Source organism: Furipterus horrens, unplaced genomic scaffold (genome assembly GCF_987537825.1).
Source record: "Furipterus horrens unplaced genomic scaffold, mFurHor1.1.pri manual_scaffold_11, whole genome shotgun sequence".
Lineage (NCBI taxonomy): Eukaryota > Metazoa > Chordata > Mammalia > Chiroptera > Furipteridae > Furipterus > Furipterus horrens.
The window spans coordinates 60484514-60501672 of NW_028327181.1; the positions used below are offsets into that span (position 1 = coordinate 60484514).

General features: G+C 39.7%; 1 protein-coding gene across 3 annotated transcripts; it reads left to right on the plus strand.

The window, feature by feature from the left end:
• Positions 1 to 1910: 1910 nt before the first annotated feature.
• On the plus strand, positions 1911 to 14883 carry TMIGD1 (transmembrane and immunoglobulin domain containing 1). Of its 3 annotated transcripts, none has more exons than XM_090291274.1 (7): positions 1911 to 1988; positions 3507 to 3610; positions 5612 to 5890; positions 9090 to 9368; positions 13008 to 13111; positions 14158 to 14198; positions 14769 to 14883. In XM_090291274.1, exons 2-7 carry the CDS (start codon positions 3529 to 3531, stop codon positions 14770 to 14772), a joined length of 789 nt encoding a protein of 262 aa, XP_090147400.1. In that variant the 5' UTR covers positions 1911 to 1988; positions 3507 to 3528; the 3' UTR covers positions 14773 to 14883. The 3 variants fall into 3 exon arrangements, with proteins under 3 accessions (XP_090147400.1, XP_090147398.1, XP_090147399.1); XM_090291272.1 differs by lacking the exon at positions 1911 to 1988 and adding an exon at positions 2198 to 2422; XM_090291273.1 differs by lacking the exons at positions 1911 to 1988; positions 14769 to 14883 and adding an exon at positions 2198 to 2422 and having other exon boundaries at positions 14158 to 14202.
• The last annotated feature ends 2276 nt before the right edge of the window (positions 14884 to 17159 follow it).

The following is a 17159-nucleotide window of genomic DNA, read 5'->3' on the forward strand; positions in this document are numbered from 1 at the left end:
GGATAGGTGTGAAATCAATTTTGCACAGATGGCAGTAGTGTGACTTGAGAACCCAAGTCTTCTATTAACTCATGATCTGGATGCCCTGGCAACTCCGATGCCATGAGTACTCAGCACATGAAGGATACTCAATAAAAACCACTAACTACTTTTCCCCAGCCATTGAAAGAATAGTATAATGAATATCTATTTAATCTTGTCTAGATTCTAGATTTAGTGTGTTAATATTTTGCTATGGTTGCTTTGTGTGTGTGTGTGTGTTTATTTCTGCTCAAGCTCTTGAAAGTTAATTTCAATCATCATGACACTTAACCTATAAATATTTCAGCAGGAATCTACACAGAATAAAGACATTCTTCTGTATAACTGAAATACCTCTGTCACCTGTAAGAATAATTAACCATTATATCGTAATATCATTTACTATCCAGTTATAGAAGCTGATATTGGTGCCCCACCCATATCCCATTGGCCAGCCTAAAGGTCACCTATAAGCAATTTCTATTCAGCAGGTGATTCCTGAGTGTCTTTGCCTAAACATTCGTTGATGGATGCAGTGAGTGCACTTCGCCCTCCAAGGCCAGGCTGGAGGTGCTGGGGAGTCAACACTCCCAAGAGTGTCCCTCCACCAATGTTGTAGAGACATTGATGGATAAATACCCAAGCTTCCTTAACCCTCATGAGTTGATTCTGAGATGTGTCTCACACAGCTTGTTCGAGGGTCGACAGCTACATTTGCCCACAGCACTAACCTGTTTATTAACACACTCTTTATTGGTTTTTCTCCCTTCCTTATCTCACTTCTATACCATGCTTCCTGAGATCAGCTTTAAATAACTATTTGTAGATAATGCTTTGTCTTAAGGCCTACTTTGGAGGGATCCAGAACCAAGACATCAATCCTTTAAAAATGATATTAAATAGCCTGCTTACATGGTGCCAGTAGCCCAGCCAACAGGAAGTGCTCTTAGTTATGATTCTTATTGGAACAATGCTATAGGAAGGCTGTGTTGATTTATTACGCCCTGCCCAGCCTATGTTAATAGTAACAATAGTTACTGCTTATTAAGGGCTTACTGTATGTTCCTTCCCATGCTTTACTTAATTTAATCCTCACAGGGACTTTGTAGGGAGGGCACTATTATCATCCCCATTGTATTGACAAAGAAACTGAGGCTCATAGAGGTAATAACTTTTGAAGTCACACAGCTAGTAAGAAGCAGATCTCTGATGTACTTAACCAATGTGTTAAAATGTGCAAATAAGCATAAATAGTCTTTTATTCTATTCTTGTGTAATTGGAACAATAGTGCTTGCCAGATAAAATTCACATTGTAACAATACCATAAGCATGCATATTTTGTAACCAATAAAATATAGTTATCCTCAGTTGCTGATTCTTGACTATAATGCAAGGATTGCTCCATCAGGTGAGACTCTCAAAAGGCTAGAACGTTCCCTTGCCACTGTTGGCTTGGTACAGCTTACACACTGGGCTTGGGTTACCAGGGGGAAGTAATAGTTTTCCACCATTGTTTACGTTGTGTGAGATCTTCCAGTGTTTTGGCTGCTGTGAAAATCAAACCTCTCTCAGACTTGCCCCATCACGGTTCTCAGGTTGACAGATTATCAAAGCACAGTCATCTAACTTGAGCATGACAATGTTCAGTGAGATGAGCTATAAATTTCTGCATAATGTCAGGTTTTTTGTGGAGTAATTACATCCTTGTTAGTAATATCTGTCACCACCTAGTAACTTAGGTATATACAAGCACTTAGATCTTAAGAAGATGTCTTTCCTAATTACTGTCTTCTCTAAGAATCCATAAAGAGAAAAGGACTTTGAACCCAATTTAATTATTTACTTGGCCTTACTGTCATAAAGTGTTCAGATTCAAGTATTATAAAGATGGTAACAGGGAACGGATTCATGGTTCTCAGACAGAGGGACAATTGGCCAAGAAAGGCAGCTTTTCAAAGCTCAGCAGGTAAGTGGTAAGACTGTTTTGTGTAGAGAGTAGAGAGTCGTGAAAATTACAAACGTGCCAAGTAAATGCAATTCGTTTAGAAAAGCTGCTGTCTTGGTGGGGTGGGAGGGAAGCAGAGAAATCAGTCTTCCTCCTTAAGAAGACAGTGTGAGGTCGGGCAAGAAGCGTATACTTCCCACGTCTATTGCGCACCTGCACTGCGCGTGCCTGAGAAAACTCTGTTAATGACCAAATCCGGAAATCATTGCTGTTACAACGCTGTCATGGAAATCTTTTTGACCAAATTGTGAAATGACAAAAGAATCAAAGTTAGCACTAATTGCATCTTATTGAAAGATCGATGCGGGCTCACCAGCCAGAAGGGGAGAGCCGGGCAGGAACAAAACTTGCTCCTGTCAGGACAGGCCTGCGATGGAGAGAGGCGGAGCTGCCGGGTAAGGTCGTAGGTACATTCCAGCTCTTGAAGGTTAATATTCGCGTTAAGGGGACAAAACTCCAAGTTGCTAAGGTCTGTGGAGTGGTCAGAGACTGGAAGGGATTAAGAGCAGTTTCTTAAAGGAAGAGAAAATTAACCTCAGCTGCAGGGTGGTTAAGAGCATGGCCTTGGGAGTCCTGGGCCCAAATCCTGGCCCTGACATTTACTGTCTTCGGGATCTGAGGCAAATTATATAATCTCTCCAAACCTTTAGAAATGACCTCACAAGGGTTGTTAGGGGTTTAACTGAGATTTAAATGATGTATGTAAAGTGTTTGGCACTGTGTCTGTTGCATAGAAAGCATTCCATGTCCATTTCTACTATATTCATAGTGGTACTCATGAAAGGAAGTAATAAATACCTGTTTTTTCTAGATGGAAGTGGAGAATATTTTAGGGAGAGGGATGGCAACAGCAAAATGCAGAAGAAAAAGAGGGCTTTATTACTTGTTATTTTCAGTCCACACTAGGTGAAGGGGAAGGAGTATTACGAGGGGGAGAGCTGTGGAGGGATGGGGGAAAGCAGAGATTAACATAGTTTAAGACTAGAGGTCATGTTGGGATTGAACCTTTTCTAAGGTACAAACTATTTGAATCTGTGGAATTTGGAACAGTCTCAAAAAACTCTCTATTAGCAGAGAGCAACTTTATAAAAATGACCCAAGAGAGGCTTTCAAAGAGAGACTGACTTTGTTCAGTAGGGACTGTCCAAGAATGAAACGGGTCTCTTCTGTCAAGAAGACAGTCTCAGTTTCTCTAGGAAAAGCTGCTCTTACCTCCCCCAGGGCTGTCCTGCAGCAGCCCTATATCTTATAGCCTATTTATCTGTGATATTGTGGTTGTCATCTTAAAAATGTTTCAATACTGAAAGTACTTTGAATTTAGTAGTCAGGACAGGATTGTTTAAAAACTAGAAATAGCACCATTATAACTGGGATGACTCATCTGGGACTTCATTTTAAGTGCATAGTAGACAAGATGAAGGTCCATAAACCCTGTGTAGCCCAAAGTACAGAAACAGGTGCACTCTTTCTCCTCAGAAGATCCGACTTAAATTTGTTAAAGATGGCACAGACGAGCAGTGACCTGAAGGGAATGTGCAGATTTCTTCTCTTAGTGATTTTATTTCTGCCACGTGAAATGACAAGTAAGTCCATATTATTTTTTGTTTCTTTAAATAAAGGAAAATTTCAGATTAAAAATGATTAGTGGGCATTGGAAAAATCCAAAATCCAAGTTGGAGTGACTATATAGTTGGTATGGTTCAGAGTACAGGAGTCAGATAACATAATAAAAAGTTAAATGGAAAAATATTTTTATGATTCTGATATTATAACCAGGGTGGAGTGTTCTATTCTCTCCAGAGCCACAGCCAGAATTTTCCTACATTTTAATGCATTTTATTACTAACCTCCTGCTGTTAATTTGAACATACCACTTACACAAAAATCTTTCCTGCACTTGCACCCTATCTGAACTTGGAAGTAGTTTTTCCCTCAGTTTTAAAAGTAATACATAGTCGTTGTAAAATAAATTAGGAAATACATAAATGAATAAAGAAAAGTAAAAATCCCCCAAATCCCATCATCCAAATACAACCATTCAGTGTTTTGGTGTATAGTCTTCTGGATTAAAAAAAAAAAATACTAGGCAGCAACCTCATTGTTTTTTCCAGTGTTTTATGTTTTTAAGGAAAAAGTTAATGTGTTTACAAAATAGATTAACAAATATTATGGAGGGGTCAAGTTTCTGGAGGTTAAAGTCATTTTTTACCTTTTGTTACTTGCTTCTGAACCAGGAGAGTAAAAACTGAAATTCAGATATGTTGCTATACAATGAATGAATTTCTAAAAATGAGAGATGAAAATAAAGTGCTATATATCCCGATCATTCACCCCACAACAACTAGTCTGTTCCACAAACCACGGCTACTTAAATACCTTTTTATTTCACTATACTGCCAAAACAATATTAAAACAACAGAAATGGAAAACCAAATTCTACCATTTAATCAGAAATGTTTTCAAATCAGCTTTTGCCCATATGCAATTTTGATATATTTATAGTAATTATTAGAGATGTAATATATATTCTGCCTATTCATCTGTTATTTTACTACAGTCCTTTTTTCTTTATATTTCCCCACTCCCATCCTCTTACTTTGCTACATCCAACCCCTTGAAGTAAAATTAAGTCTGTGAGTGGATCAAAAAGCTGTGGTACACTTACACAATGGAACACTACACAGCAGAAAGAAAGAAGGAAATCTTACCTTTTATAACAGCATGGATGGAACTGGAGAGTATTATGCTAAGTGAAATAAGCCAGTTGGAAAAAGACAGATACCATATGATCTCACCTATAAGAGGAACCTAATGAGCAAAACAGACAAATGAGCAAAATAGAACCAGAGGCATGGAAATAACGAACAGACTGAGCAACCAGAGGGAGGGGGGAGATGAGGGTAAGAGGGGAAAGAAGGGGAAGGGCTAGTCGAGGAACTGCTATAAATGACCCCTGGACATGGACTACAGGGTGGGGATGGACTGTGGGGGTGAGGCAGGGGAGAGCAAAGGGGAAAATTGGGACAACTGTAATAGAACCACAATAAAAAAATGAAGTCTAGTAAGTATTCCTCCACTTGTTTTCTGTATTTTTAATCAATCTTACTCTATATATATAGATAGAATTTTTTTCCAACACTTTTCCTCATAAACGTGTGTGTGTGTGTGTGTGTGTGTGTGTGTGTGTGCGTATAAATGGAGTAAGTCCGAACATGCTGTTTTCTAACCCAGTGGTTCTCAAACTTTGCTGCACATTAGAATCATCTGGGGTTTTTTTTAAAAAACCCAATGCACAGATGGCACTCCTATCAATTAATAAGGATGTCTGGGGGTGGGAGAAAGGCATCAGTATGTTTTTAAAGATCTCCAGGTGATTCCAATGTGCAGCAAAATTTGGTAACCACCATTTTAAGCTTTTCCTTTTTTTAGTCAATAATACATTATAGATCTTTTTCCTTGTAAAATCATATAGACCGATATGACTATTTTAATTTGTTGGGAAGTATTTCATTCTATTGATGTAACATTTATGGCCATTTAGATTGTTCACTCTATCTTAAATAGTTTCTTTTCTGCACTCCCAGGTTCTGTTTTAACTGTGAATGGTAAAACTGAGAACTTTATTCTGAACACTAAGCTTGGCTCTGAAGAATCTCTAAAGTGTGATGTTCAGAACCACACTGGAGACGAAGGACTTCTCTGGTACCGAGACCAGGAGACAGTGGATTTGAAGCCTGAAAACAAAATCAATTCCAGCTCTGTCTGTGTATCTTCCATCAGTGAAAATGACGATGGAGTCACCTTTACTTGCAAATTGCAGAGGGATCAGGCAGTGTCTGTCTCAGTGGTGCTGAATGTCATCTGTGAGTAAGGGGACAGGAACTGCTTGTCAGTCTGTGTTGTCTGCACTGCGTTAAGTGGTAGTTGAAATCTCGGTCTAAAGAGTACGTGCAGCCCTGGCCGGTGTGGCTCAGGGTGCGTCCGGGAGGCAACAAATTGATGCCTCTCTCTCTCTCTCTCTCCCTCTCCCTCTCCCTCTCCCCCCACCTCTCTCTACAATGAAAAAATGTCCTTGGGTGAGGATAAAAAAAAAAAAAAAAGAATATGTGCATTTTAACATCTGCTCGATATTGCCAAATGGTGCTCTTTCTGCTCCCACAACTAAACCTGAGAGCGCCTCTTTCCCCACACCTCATGAGCACTGAGTTTGAAATTTGCCAGCCCGATATATTTTATTTTAATTTTCTAAATTAAGAATGAGGGTGTTCACCTTTTCATAAATATATTGGCTGTTCATATTTAAAAACTGTAAAGAACAAGCTCTTTGATGGCAGGATTGCAGGAATTGGTAACCCGTTGGTGGAGCTCTATGGCGTTAGGAGTCCTTCAAGTGCATCTGTGTAGGTGATCATGGTTTGGAAGGAAAGCTGGCTCTGCATGGGGGTGGTGTGGATGGTGGGGTGAGGGCTGATGTGGGTTAGGCTGATGATGTGGTAGAAAGCTCTGGACTCAAGTTCAGCAGGTGTTTCTGTGAAAAATGGATGCCATTGCTCCTGAGATAAAAAGGTGGAGAAAATGCTAAGGACTCCAACCCTGGAAAATACTGGCAACCTGTACCTTGAGTTTCCAGAGTGAATCATTTGCTTGTTACTGGGAAAAGGAGTTTTGTCTTTTATTTTCTACGAATTAACAAAATGTGATTTTTTTAAAGCAAGCTTCCTCTCGTGTACTTTGATAGAATCTAAAACTCTGAGGGGCCCTTGGAGGTCTTGTAATCCCTGTAACATGACAGATGAGGAAACAGGCTCAGACTGAGGACCCAAATGATCACAGCTGGTGCTGGGAACAGAACACAAATCCCGGCTCCTCATATAATGCTCTGCCCACTGTGTCTTCTTAAGGGAGACACAGCAGAAATACCAATGTGATTTGATGGCTTTAAAAAATGATTTTCAGTTTTCCAGCCTGAATCCACATTCAAATTCACCTTTATAACAACCTCGTAAATATTGTTGTTGCTAAGCACATGAAAAAAACAACATGTCAGTGATTCATAGTGACAAACTGATACAAACTCATCGAAAGATAAATCAAAATGAGGCACTAAAAAGGGGCAAGAATAGTGTATGCAGTCCTGAGAAAGTATTATTATAAATAGCAGTTGATAATACACTATTTATTATTATTACAAATAGCAGTTCATAATACACTATTCGGAGAAGTGTGTGCAGAAACAGATTCTTTCATATATTGTTGCTAAAAGTATAAATTAAAACCACCTCTTCTCCAATATCTATCAAAATTTAAAGTGTGCCCACCCTATGAGACCCAGAGTTTCTACTTCTGTTGGAGAAACATATGCACACGTGCATAGAGACATATACAAGCATATGTACTGAAGCATTGTTTAACATTTAAAAACTGAAATTTCCATCAAAATAAAAATGATTGAAGAGTCATATATTATAATGTAGCACTCTAAAAGCAATGAGCTAGAACTCTGTGGATAGATCTCAAAACGATCCGAGTCATCGAGAGAATGAAGTCTTTTATGCAAACCCTTCTCACACTCCTACAACCACACAATATATTTCCTATGGGCACATTATATATATAAAAACTACTTTTTAAAAAGAAGATGCAAGGTTTACATCAAACACATAACAGTGACTATCTCTTAGGAGTCAGGAATGATGAGGATAGAATCAAGGACGACCTGAACTTTATCTGAAATGCATTAATTATTTAAAAAGGGAATGCTCACATGTAGCTCATAAGCTTAAAGTAGATTTTTAAATAGTTAAGTAAACAGGAACAACTAATAGGACCAGTGGAACTGGTGGAATTGTTATATTTGGCAATTATGTTCTATGTTCTAGCAGCTTCCTGCATATTTTAATAGCATATACATCCTTGTTAGATATAGATACGGAAGTCAAGCTCATTCCAAAGAGCAACAAAATGTCATTCTCCTGAGTATTATTAATAGCACAACCTACTCAGGGTCTAATTATTCAGTGTGCAGATTGTACAAGCTCCTTTTCCCCTCCTTCTCTGCCTTTACCTCTTCCCTACAGCCCACTTTTCAAGCATTTTATTACTCTTTTGCACCTCGGCCAGAAAATGCAAAGGGCATGGAGAAGAGGGAGAGTCCGCTCAGCCATTTCTCCTAGATGTTGAAAGGCCTGGTGGGGATGAGGGTTGAAATTATTTGGTGAAGATGAATGTGTTCGACTATCTGTGGGCCTACAACCGCCCTTATCATAGAGGAAGTAAGGAGTTGCTCATACAGGGGGATGAAAGGGACTCAGAGAGTCACATTCGCCTTCCATAGACGTCAGAGTTGCCACGGCTACAACTCCTTCTAGGAGGAGGATATTATTCCTGGAGGATTATTGAGGAAATGCAACTATGCATTGGTAAATATGTGGCTGGGGCAAATGTAGTTCAACAAAATGTGAAAATTGAGGGTGTGAGGAGCACGTAAAAATACCACCACCACAACAATAATGATGGTACTAACTGGCGCTGTGGTAAATCCTCTACGGGCATTATCTCATTTAATCTTCACAATAATCCATGAGGTAGCTAGTCTCCCATATTTTTAGACGAGGACACTGAGCAGTTAGTTAGCAGTTAAGTAACTTTCTCAAGGTTACAGTAAGTGATGTAGATGGCATAAGGGCTAAGTGAAGGGCCTGCTTTCTTAATATTATACTGTTTTATCCAACACTAGCAGATTGGTTTATTATATTAATTCTCAGAGGGCAAAGATTCAAGGCTTATATTCTTGGGTAGTTTTACAGATAGATACAGATTCATTGTTATGTATATTTGTGTCATGGTTTGTCTTGTCTGCCACATTAAAAGTTCTGCTAGATTTGAAAGTGACTGTATGTTATTTAAGATTGTATCCCTGGTTCCTAGCCCCTGGCTTGGCATACAGTAAGGTACTCAATACATTTTTGTCAAATGAATGGGACAGACTGAAGGCAGACCTTGAACACTGACAATAAACTACTGCTTATCTGCTAATGAAACCTAAATGCTTGAGTCTTGCAGTTCCTCCTCTCCTGAGTGGAAACGACTTCCAAGCAGTTGAGGAAGGCAGTGATGTGAAGCTGGTTTGCAATGTGAAATCCAACCCCCAGGCTCAAATGATGTGGTACAGAAACAGTAGCATCCTGAACTTAGAGAAAAACCATCACCAAGTTCAGCAGACCAGTGAGTCTCTTCAACTGTCCATCACTAAAGTCAAGAAATCTGACAATGGAACTTACAGCTGTTTTGCACATTCATTTCTGCAAATAAAGACTAAGGACTTTCACCTCTTTGTCAAAGGTAACTCTCTTTCTAAATAATATCCAGCACAGAGCAAAAACTTACAAGAGATGCTCAGTAAATATTTTTCATGACAACAAATGATGATGACAATTATGATTAGTAGCTAGGATTTTCTGTGGAGAATTACCCCATACGAGGAGTTTTCCACTAAGAATGCTAAGAATGCTAAGAATGCTAGTCCTTCCTTTTAGAGTAGTTATGCCCATTCCATATAGGATACTGCTTTTTGAGCAAAGGTCTTTTTCTAAAACTGGGTGGGAGAAGACGATGCTGGTAAGCTTTTAGGGAGGAGTAGTTCCATGAATTCTCCTGGGCAACAAGGTTGGTAAGGACTGGACTTTTGAGTTCACAGCCTAATAACAAACAGAAGAGAAGTCAGAAACACATACCAACTAGATAAGAAAATGGATCTCTAAAATCACTCCTACCGCTGAAATTTAACATATAGGCTAATCAGAAGAGGCAGTGGGGGAAAGGGGGGCAGGGGTTCTCTCTTGGCTTCATACTTCATCTACCCAGGTTTGTCACCTCTGCAATAACAGCGTGGTTTTCCCTCTTCATAGTTCTTGTTCATGCAAAAAGAGAAAGGCGAGATACCTGGTGAAGCAGTTGCAGAAAATGCTCATGCGCACATTTCCTGGTCTGGGGCCAGTATGCTAGGAGCAACCAGACAAGCTGAGGCTCCCATATCTTGTTGGAACATTATTAACTTTGTCATTTTCCCACTTATTGCCATCTTTGCCAGTTCCCAAGGAGCCTAATGAACCCCTGCCAGAAGTGTTGGACTGGTGCGACTGTAGGGCTCCTTATTCCTCACCCTCTGGTGGGGGGAGGGTTGTCTAGGGCACCAACAGAGTGGCTGGTGGGGAGGAGGAGCTGCTGCTGCCCATTCCTGTGATTACTGGCATGTTCAGCAATTTGTCCTGCAGAAGTGACAGTGTTCCCAGAGCCTACTTGCTTCAAAACCAAACCCACAAACAAGCTAAGTACTCATGGGATAGAATCAGTGGGAAGGGCACCGTATTAAAATCTGTGACTATTCACTTCCCCCAGAACCACAAAAGCATGGTTGGTGGAGCCTCAGGCCATGCCCTTCCAACTGGCTGTAAAGACCACAGCAGGGACTGGGAGATTGTATCATCCCTCCTGGTTAAGAAGGAGTCGTGATTGCTCTGTGTCACGTAAAAAATACACAGCTTGTATGGCAAGCAGGATGCCAGCTTGACAAATAGGCTTTCAGGTGGGCAGAATCCTGTTTGGGGTGGAGCTCTTCCAAACCAACTTGTTTTTTCTTATTTCTTCCTGCTTTATTACTTCCCTGGCTGTTGGCTGCCTTCACAGCGTAAGCACTCCACTGCTGGTGGTCAGGCTCAATGCCAGGTTTGCCAGGAGCCTCTCTCCGTTGCACAGCTCAGTGGGGTAGTTTCTAAATGAGGCCACGCAAAGCTGGAGATGACATCACAGATCTTTTTTTCTTAAGTACAAGATTTTAGCCCACGTGTTGGGATTATTTTACCATGCGAATTTGAGAGGAAATACCAGGTCTGGGTACAAATAAGGGAGTAAAACAGGACAAGAGGAGAGAGGCAGTTACACTTGGCAAAGTCACTTTTAACAGAAACTTGGAATTCCAAGTGAGGCAATGAGTCAGACAGTCTATTTCGGCTTGTTTATAGAGTGAAAGCTGTCACACGTGGCTTCATTTTATTCAGCGTGGTAAACAATATTCCCACTTGTGACTGAATTCTGATTTCTTTTCCTAATTGTCCCACTGTTGCTTCCTCTTCATCTTGACATCTCTCCTTGGCACCGTGAGCAGAGGGGGTCCCCAGTAAAGTGAAGGCCCTTTGGCGTGTCCCAGGTCTGGCAATTATAGAGCTGGGGCTTAGAAGAAGGCCCATTAGCAGAGTCTCCAGAGGGTTGCTGCACCCACACCCTCATGAGAATAATTGTTAACAACCAAAGAGTAAGAGTAAAGGATGCTTAATCCATTTACTTCCCCAAATTATCCTGAGCAGGAACTGAACAAAAATGGGGAAGTTAAAAGGTAAGTTGGTCAGTATGTCATACAACTATGGAGGGATAAAACCTATTTCATAATCTTGAGGCACATGGGGCTTGGGCTTTAAAATTAGATTTGTTTAAAGACCTTTCCTTTCCCACCTCCCCATCTTTTACCCCTTCTGTACTGTCTCAGGACCCTGTGTTCTTTGTAATACTTATCTCAATTTGTAGTTTTTCTTTGTTTATTGTCAGTCACCCCAACAAGAATATGAGCTCCAAAAAGCCAGAAGCCTTCCATGTCTGTCCTATTTTTGCAAGGTTGAGCAGAGCACCTAACACACAGTAATCATTCCATTGTACCATATATAGTATACTCTAAATTCCTAAAATTTTATCTTAACCATGATTGGAGCCCCTTCCCCTCCTAGGGTGGCATCAGATTCTATGGGGTTAGACAGGGTCATTTAAAATAACTTTGTTGAACTTAAGCACTCTTGCTTTTGAAAGTTTCATCCCAGATCATATCAAACATAGTAAAATGAAGCATATGATATTACATATACTTTTCTGCTGTACAAATTTTGAAAGGATTTTTATAACTTGCATACATTTTAAATTTTATTATAAATAAATGATGTGGTTCTTAACGTTTAAATATTGTTATTATTTAATAGTTGGATTACAGATGACACAAAGTTACATTTTATAGGTTTTAAACATTTATTAATGTTGAATAATGTTGCCATTTTTTAATATTTTGGAGCCAATAATTTTTTTTCTTAGTTTTCAAATATTTTCACAGGCTCTCAGAAAGCGTGCAGTCACAGCACCTGTGCCCATAGTGCCTGATGAACAAAATAGCTCTGAGCCCACCTGATGTTCAGAAACCAGGGGAATGAACTTTCACTGATGGGCTCTCATGGTTGCTGCTGATCTCTTCCCAGTCCAAGTTAGAAGTAGACTCTCTTTTCTTCCACATCATTTAGAGAGAAATAAAAATCTTTGGCCAGGTTGGGAAGACTGGTGCTTTGAGTCCTACTTCCCCAGGGGCATCATGCAGCCACCTTCTGTAATGTCTTTTCACTGTTTGGGGTGTATCCCAGGATAGCTACAATGGTCCCCACTGTTCCTGGAGCCCAAGACCGCTCTCCCCTTTGTCCAGTTGGCTCTTTACCTTTTCTCTTCTTGCTTTTAAAGCTTTCCTCCCTCTCCCTCACTGGGGTACCTCCTAATATCTTATGGACTTTTCAAAAAGCAGACCATTGACTTCAGTCTATTTCTGCTTTCTGCATGGCAAAGAAAATGTGGGTGAAGAAAGCACCAAATGGTCTGACTACCTGCTTTGGGACAGTTATTCATACTACCAAAATTTATCCTTCCACAAAGAAGTAACCTGTCTCTTCCAGTTACTAGTTCTGTGACTTTGGACACATAACCTAATCTCTCAAAGCTCCTGGTTCCTTGCCTGTAAAATGGGGATAATAATACCTACCTTTGGGATTGTTGGGAGCATTTAATTAAGAGGATGATAAATGTCAAGTACAAGGCACCATGATTGGGACATATGAGAAGTACATAAATTAGAAGGATATAAATGTTAGTTCTCATTCCCTGTGTTTGTATTTCCAACAGAGAGAGGTACGGCTATACCAATAGAACCCATTATTGCTGCAACTGTTGTGGTCTTTCTGACATTGTGCTTTGGATTGATTGCTAGAAGAAAAAGAATAATGAAGGTATCTAAGTATTCTAAGCTATTTAGGTAAAAATTCATCTAAATAAAAGCCAAGAACTAACTATATAAGTGACTAGAGTTAGGAGCCATAATTGGACGATCTGGTTTCTCTACCATGTGATCTAAAATGGAAGTTGCCTGAGGTAATGAAAATTGCTTGTATATTATCAGTCCAGATTTACAAAGAATAGAAGTGCATATGGATAAGACTGGAATAAAAATCACTATGGTGTTTGGGATAGGGGGCTGGGGTCTGATTTTTCTTCCTTTTAAATTACCCTTTATTGTTGCTATGGAGCTTTTGGCACAATAAATAAATATAGAGAGGAGCACCTGCTCTAGACTTAGGGACCTTCAGGAAAAGAATGGCACTTGCTGCTCACCTTTAGAGAGAACCTGGCTGTGGTGGGCGGGAGTTTGAATTGTTGAGTAGTTAACCTGACTGGTTAGCAGGATGCAGAGTATGTGTGTGCATAAGTTAATGCCAGGCATTTGAGTCCACCAGTTAATCCAGTGCCAAAGGGAGACAAATACGGCAGAAAACCTCGAAAGAATGGTGTGTATGGCTGAGGCTGAGTTCATTATCCAGCAAAGGCCATTCTTCTTGAAAATGGTTCTGGGTATTATTCAGAACAACAATGTCTCTCAAGAAGAAATTTACCCACCTCCTGTTGCAATCCAAAGCAAAACTTTTCCTACCCCAAAAAATAATAAATAAGAGAAATGAAGGAAAGAAAGAAAGAAAAAAAGACAGAAAGAAACTCAACTATGTAAGAATCCTGCAAGCATTTTTAATTAAGAATTATCCATGTATCTTCTCTAGATTTAATAAAAATAATTAATGTGACAAAAGGAATAAGGCCTGGACCAGTGCAGGGTTGGCTGTATATTGTAGCCACCTCTGTTCTGGTGTGTATTTTTCTAGGTAGGAGATTATCAGACATTTGAGTTTCCTATCCCTTGAGTCACCTTGATGCATTCAAAATGGTGATCCTTGGGCCTTAAGAAAGACAGAACACTCATTGCCCTCGTTTTGTTTGCCTTTAGCTCTGCACAAAGGGTGAAGATCCTCAAAGAGACACAGCTCTGTAAGTACTCTGGGCCGGGGCCAATGATCTGCCATAAGCAGTCGGGTAGCAGTGCCCATCCCGGGCAAACTCCTCAGGAGATGGGAGGTGCTGGAAGGTGAAGGGGTTCAGAGGAGGAGAGAGGGTGGAGAAGGATCTGTCTCTACTTACAGGAAGGCAGGTAAGGCAGGTTGGAAGGTTGCCTAGAACTGAGAATATCTTTGGTCTGAAGCCTACTCTCCCTTTAAACAATTTTGGGCTAATGCTTGTGCAACTGTGTTTTATTGCTCCACAATGTAAACGATGGAGAGGCCCTACCCTCGGGGAAGCCACTGCTGTGTTTCCTTCACAACAAAGTCAGAGGCCACATTCCTCACCCGCAGCCCTGCCTTCTCTTTGGAGCTTCCTTTGCCTGTGGACTCCAGCATAAGCAAAGTGGGCCACAGGCAACAAAACAAGGCAAAATAAAACAAAACAGCAAAAACAAACAAACAAAACCAAAGACATTCTTTCCAAGAGTACAAGTTTAATTTTGAAATTTTTTCTTATTGTTGTGATCATCATTATAATTAATTTCTTTGTTCATTTCAGATGAGACAGCTGAGATGCCGTCTAATACAGCAGGAATTGTGCCTCAGGACCTCCCTGGTTTATGTAGTCCCATCTGTATTTATTGCTATTATTAAATTGACTCCTGTCAAATTCAGAGGTTGTGAAGAAGTGTTTCATTAAGCACTTAACAGTAGTTGTTATGACTAATTTGCTATACTTAAAGAACATTTTTTGTGGAGAAAGCTGTTAAGTATAAAAAGTAAGATTTTTGTTAAGTCTTCTCCCTGAAGGGTATGTTAACTGAAGTTTGTTCTGAAAAGGTAGGTAACTATTTACCAGGTAGAATATATTCTTCTAGGTAGGATATTAGCAGATACTTGGGGTTCACAAATCAGTGCAACACCATACACAAAAAAATGTGGGGCCACATAGAAGGATCGGTTTTTTAAGTTGCCAAGGAAGCCCGTAAAAAAAAAATCAATTATCATCTATTTTCACTGTTTTAGAAAAGAAATGTTTCAGGGCTAAAAAGGGAAGTATGTAATCTCAGAATATAAAATACTCCTTTAAATAGAAGAAATTTAGTATTATGGAAGACTCAACATATGTCCTTATGTTTTCTCTCTCCATGATTGACACAGTCACAAACCTGGTGAACTTTATATAGCGAGGAGGATGAGACCAACAGGGGACATGGGCCAGCCAGCATGTTTACAAGTATCCTTTGCATATATTTGCATAGTCATCTGCATAGATCTTGCTACTGTGTATCAATTATGAGTCAGACTGTCCTTTTCTCATATACCTCATTTTAAATTGCAGCTCTTTTATATTTTATCGCTGACTTTCTCTGCTTCCATTCTGTCTTTATTTTTTTCCCCGTAAGAGTCTCTGTTTTGCTTTCCCACACAACTGGGGTGGGTTAGGGGGAGAGGCAGCCCTGGCCAGAACCACCTTTGATGTCTCTGCTCTGCTCCCTCCTCCCACTTCATATCTTAGAAAAAAATTATTGTATCTGATATTACAATAGCTAAATGTGTCAGAGAGAGAGAAGAGAGGATGAAGAATTGGCTGTGGGACAGGTGTTAAAAGGCCCTTATTTGACATCGAAGCAAAAAGAAGAAATAAGCAGAATATATGAAATCTCAACAGACTTGTTTCTAAGAGAGACAGACATATCCTCCTGTTAAGCTTCTCTTTGAAACTTCAGAATGGAATGGAGGGGGTGTGTGGAATCTGTGGTTTACAGATTTCTGTCTTCTGGGAGGCTCCTGCAGGTTTTTGTGGGGAAGCCTTCAGATCCTGTCTTTCAGAATTTCGCGAAATAGAATTTGAAAGCCCTGTTAAAAAGCTGCAAGGACAAGGCAGGAGGATTGTGAAAATCTGAACGTTTAGACAATTAAGTAGAAGCCTCGAGACTATAAAGAAAAGAAGAAAAAAAAAAAAAAAAACGGATCTCAGACCATGGTGGCTTGGGATGGTTTAAAGTGGAAGAGGAAACAGAAAACTTCCACATCTAATTGGACTTGGAATCAGGAGACCTGAGTTCCAAGTCTTGGCTCTGTTACCTTCAATAAGTCCTTTTTCTTCTCTTGGGCCTTTGGAAAATGAGAAGGTTGGATTAGGAGGAGAAGGATTAGGATTAGTTTTCATGTTAGCTAGAAAATTCTTGACAGATAACCACGTAATTTAGTTAAATGCTGGAAGCTGTTGGCAAGAAAGACTGAGGATATAATACCTTTGCCCCACCTAGTAGAATAATGAATCAGCTTTGTTCTAGGACATGTAACAGTCCTTGGAAATTACAGGTCATCAGTAAAAAGTTTCTTCACCCTTATAAAATACAGTGACCTTGTACATTAGCACAGACAAGGAATATTAACTCGTTTTAACAGAGCACAGCAGTATCATAAATGGTCATTGCATTTGATTTTGCCTTACAGTCTTAAAAAAACGGAACCTGTACTAAAAACTATATTATTTAAAATTAGAAGTTAGACTAGAGCCTGACTTAGAAGGACATGACATTCAAAAGAAGCTGCATAACCTTTTCCCAAATGTCATTTCTACCAACTATGTGATAGCGGAAATTCCAACATTCATTCTTCTGGTTTGACCCTTAGGATGATAAATACCAGTGGACAAAAGACAGACAAATCCAGTTGCTCCCTTTCCAACCTTTCTACCAATAAGAACACATTCCATACTATGTTTTCTCCTCCTGAGCCCCATTTTTTGAAAGAACTGGTCTATCAAGCAAACTTTATTTAATAAATAATAGTAAACTGTTTTCCCAATTTTTAAAATATTTATCAGTGATATTTACTTGTCAATCTGAATTTCTTTCATGACAACACAATTACCCAGGTTACATAAACCCATCTATTAAAAAGGAGATCTAGCACTTTAGTTAACCTGCGCAGGCTTTTT

What these genes read in the sequence shown, in the direction of transcription:
- TMIGD1 (XM_090291272.1), top strand. Translation starts at nt 2,400, where the DNA reads ATGGAGAGAGGCGGAGCTGCCGG. An exon ending in TCTGCCACGTGAAATGACAA is followed by an intron (nt 3,611 to 5,611) that starts GTAAGTCCATAT and finishes CTGCACTCCCAG; the next exon opens with GTTCTGTTTTAACTGTGAAT. An exon ending in AGTGGTGCTGAATGTCATCT is followed by an intron (nt 5,891 to 9,089) that starts GTGAGTAAGGGG and finishes TGAGTCTTGCAG; the next exon opens with TTCCTCCTCTCCTGAGTGGA.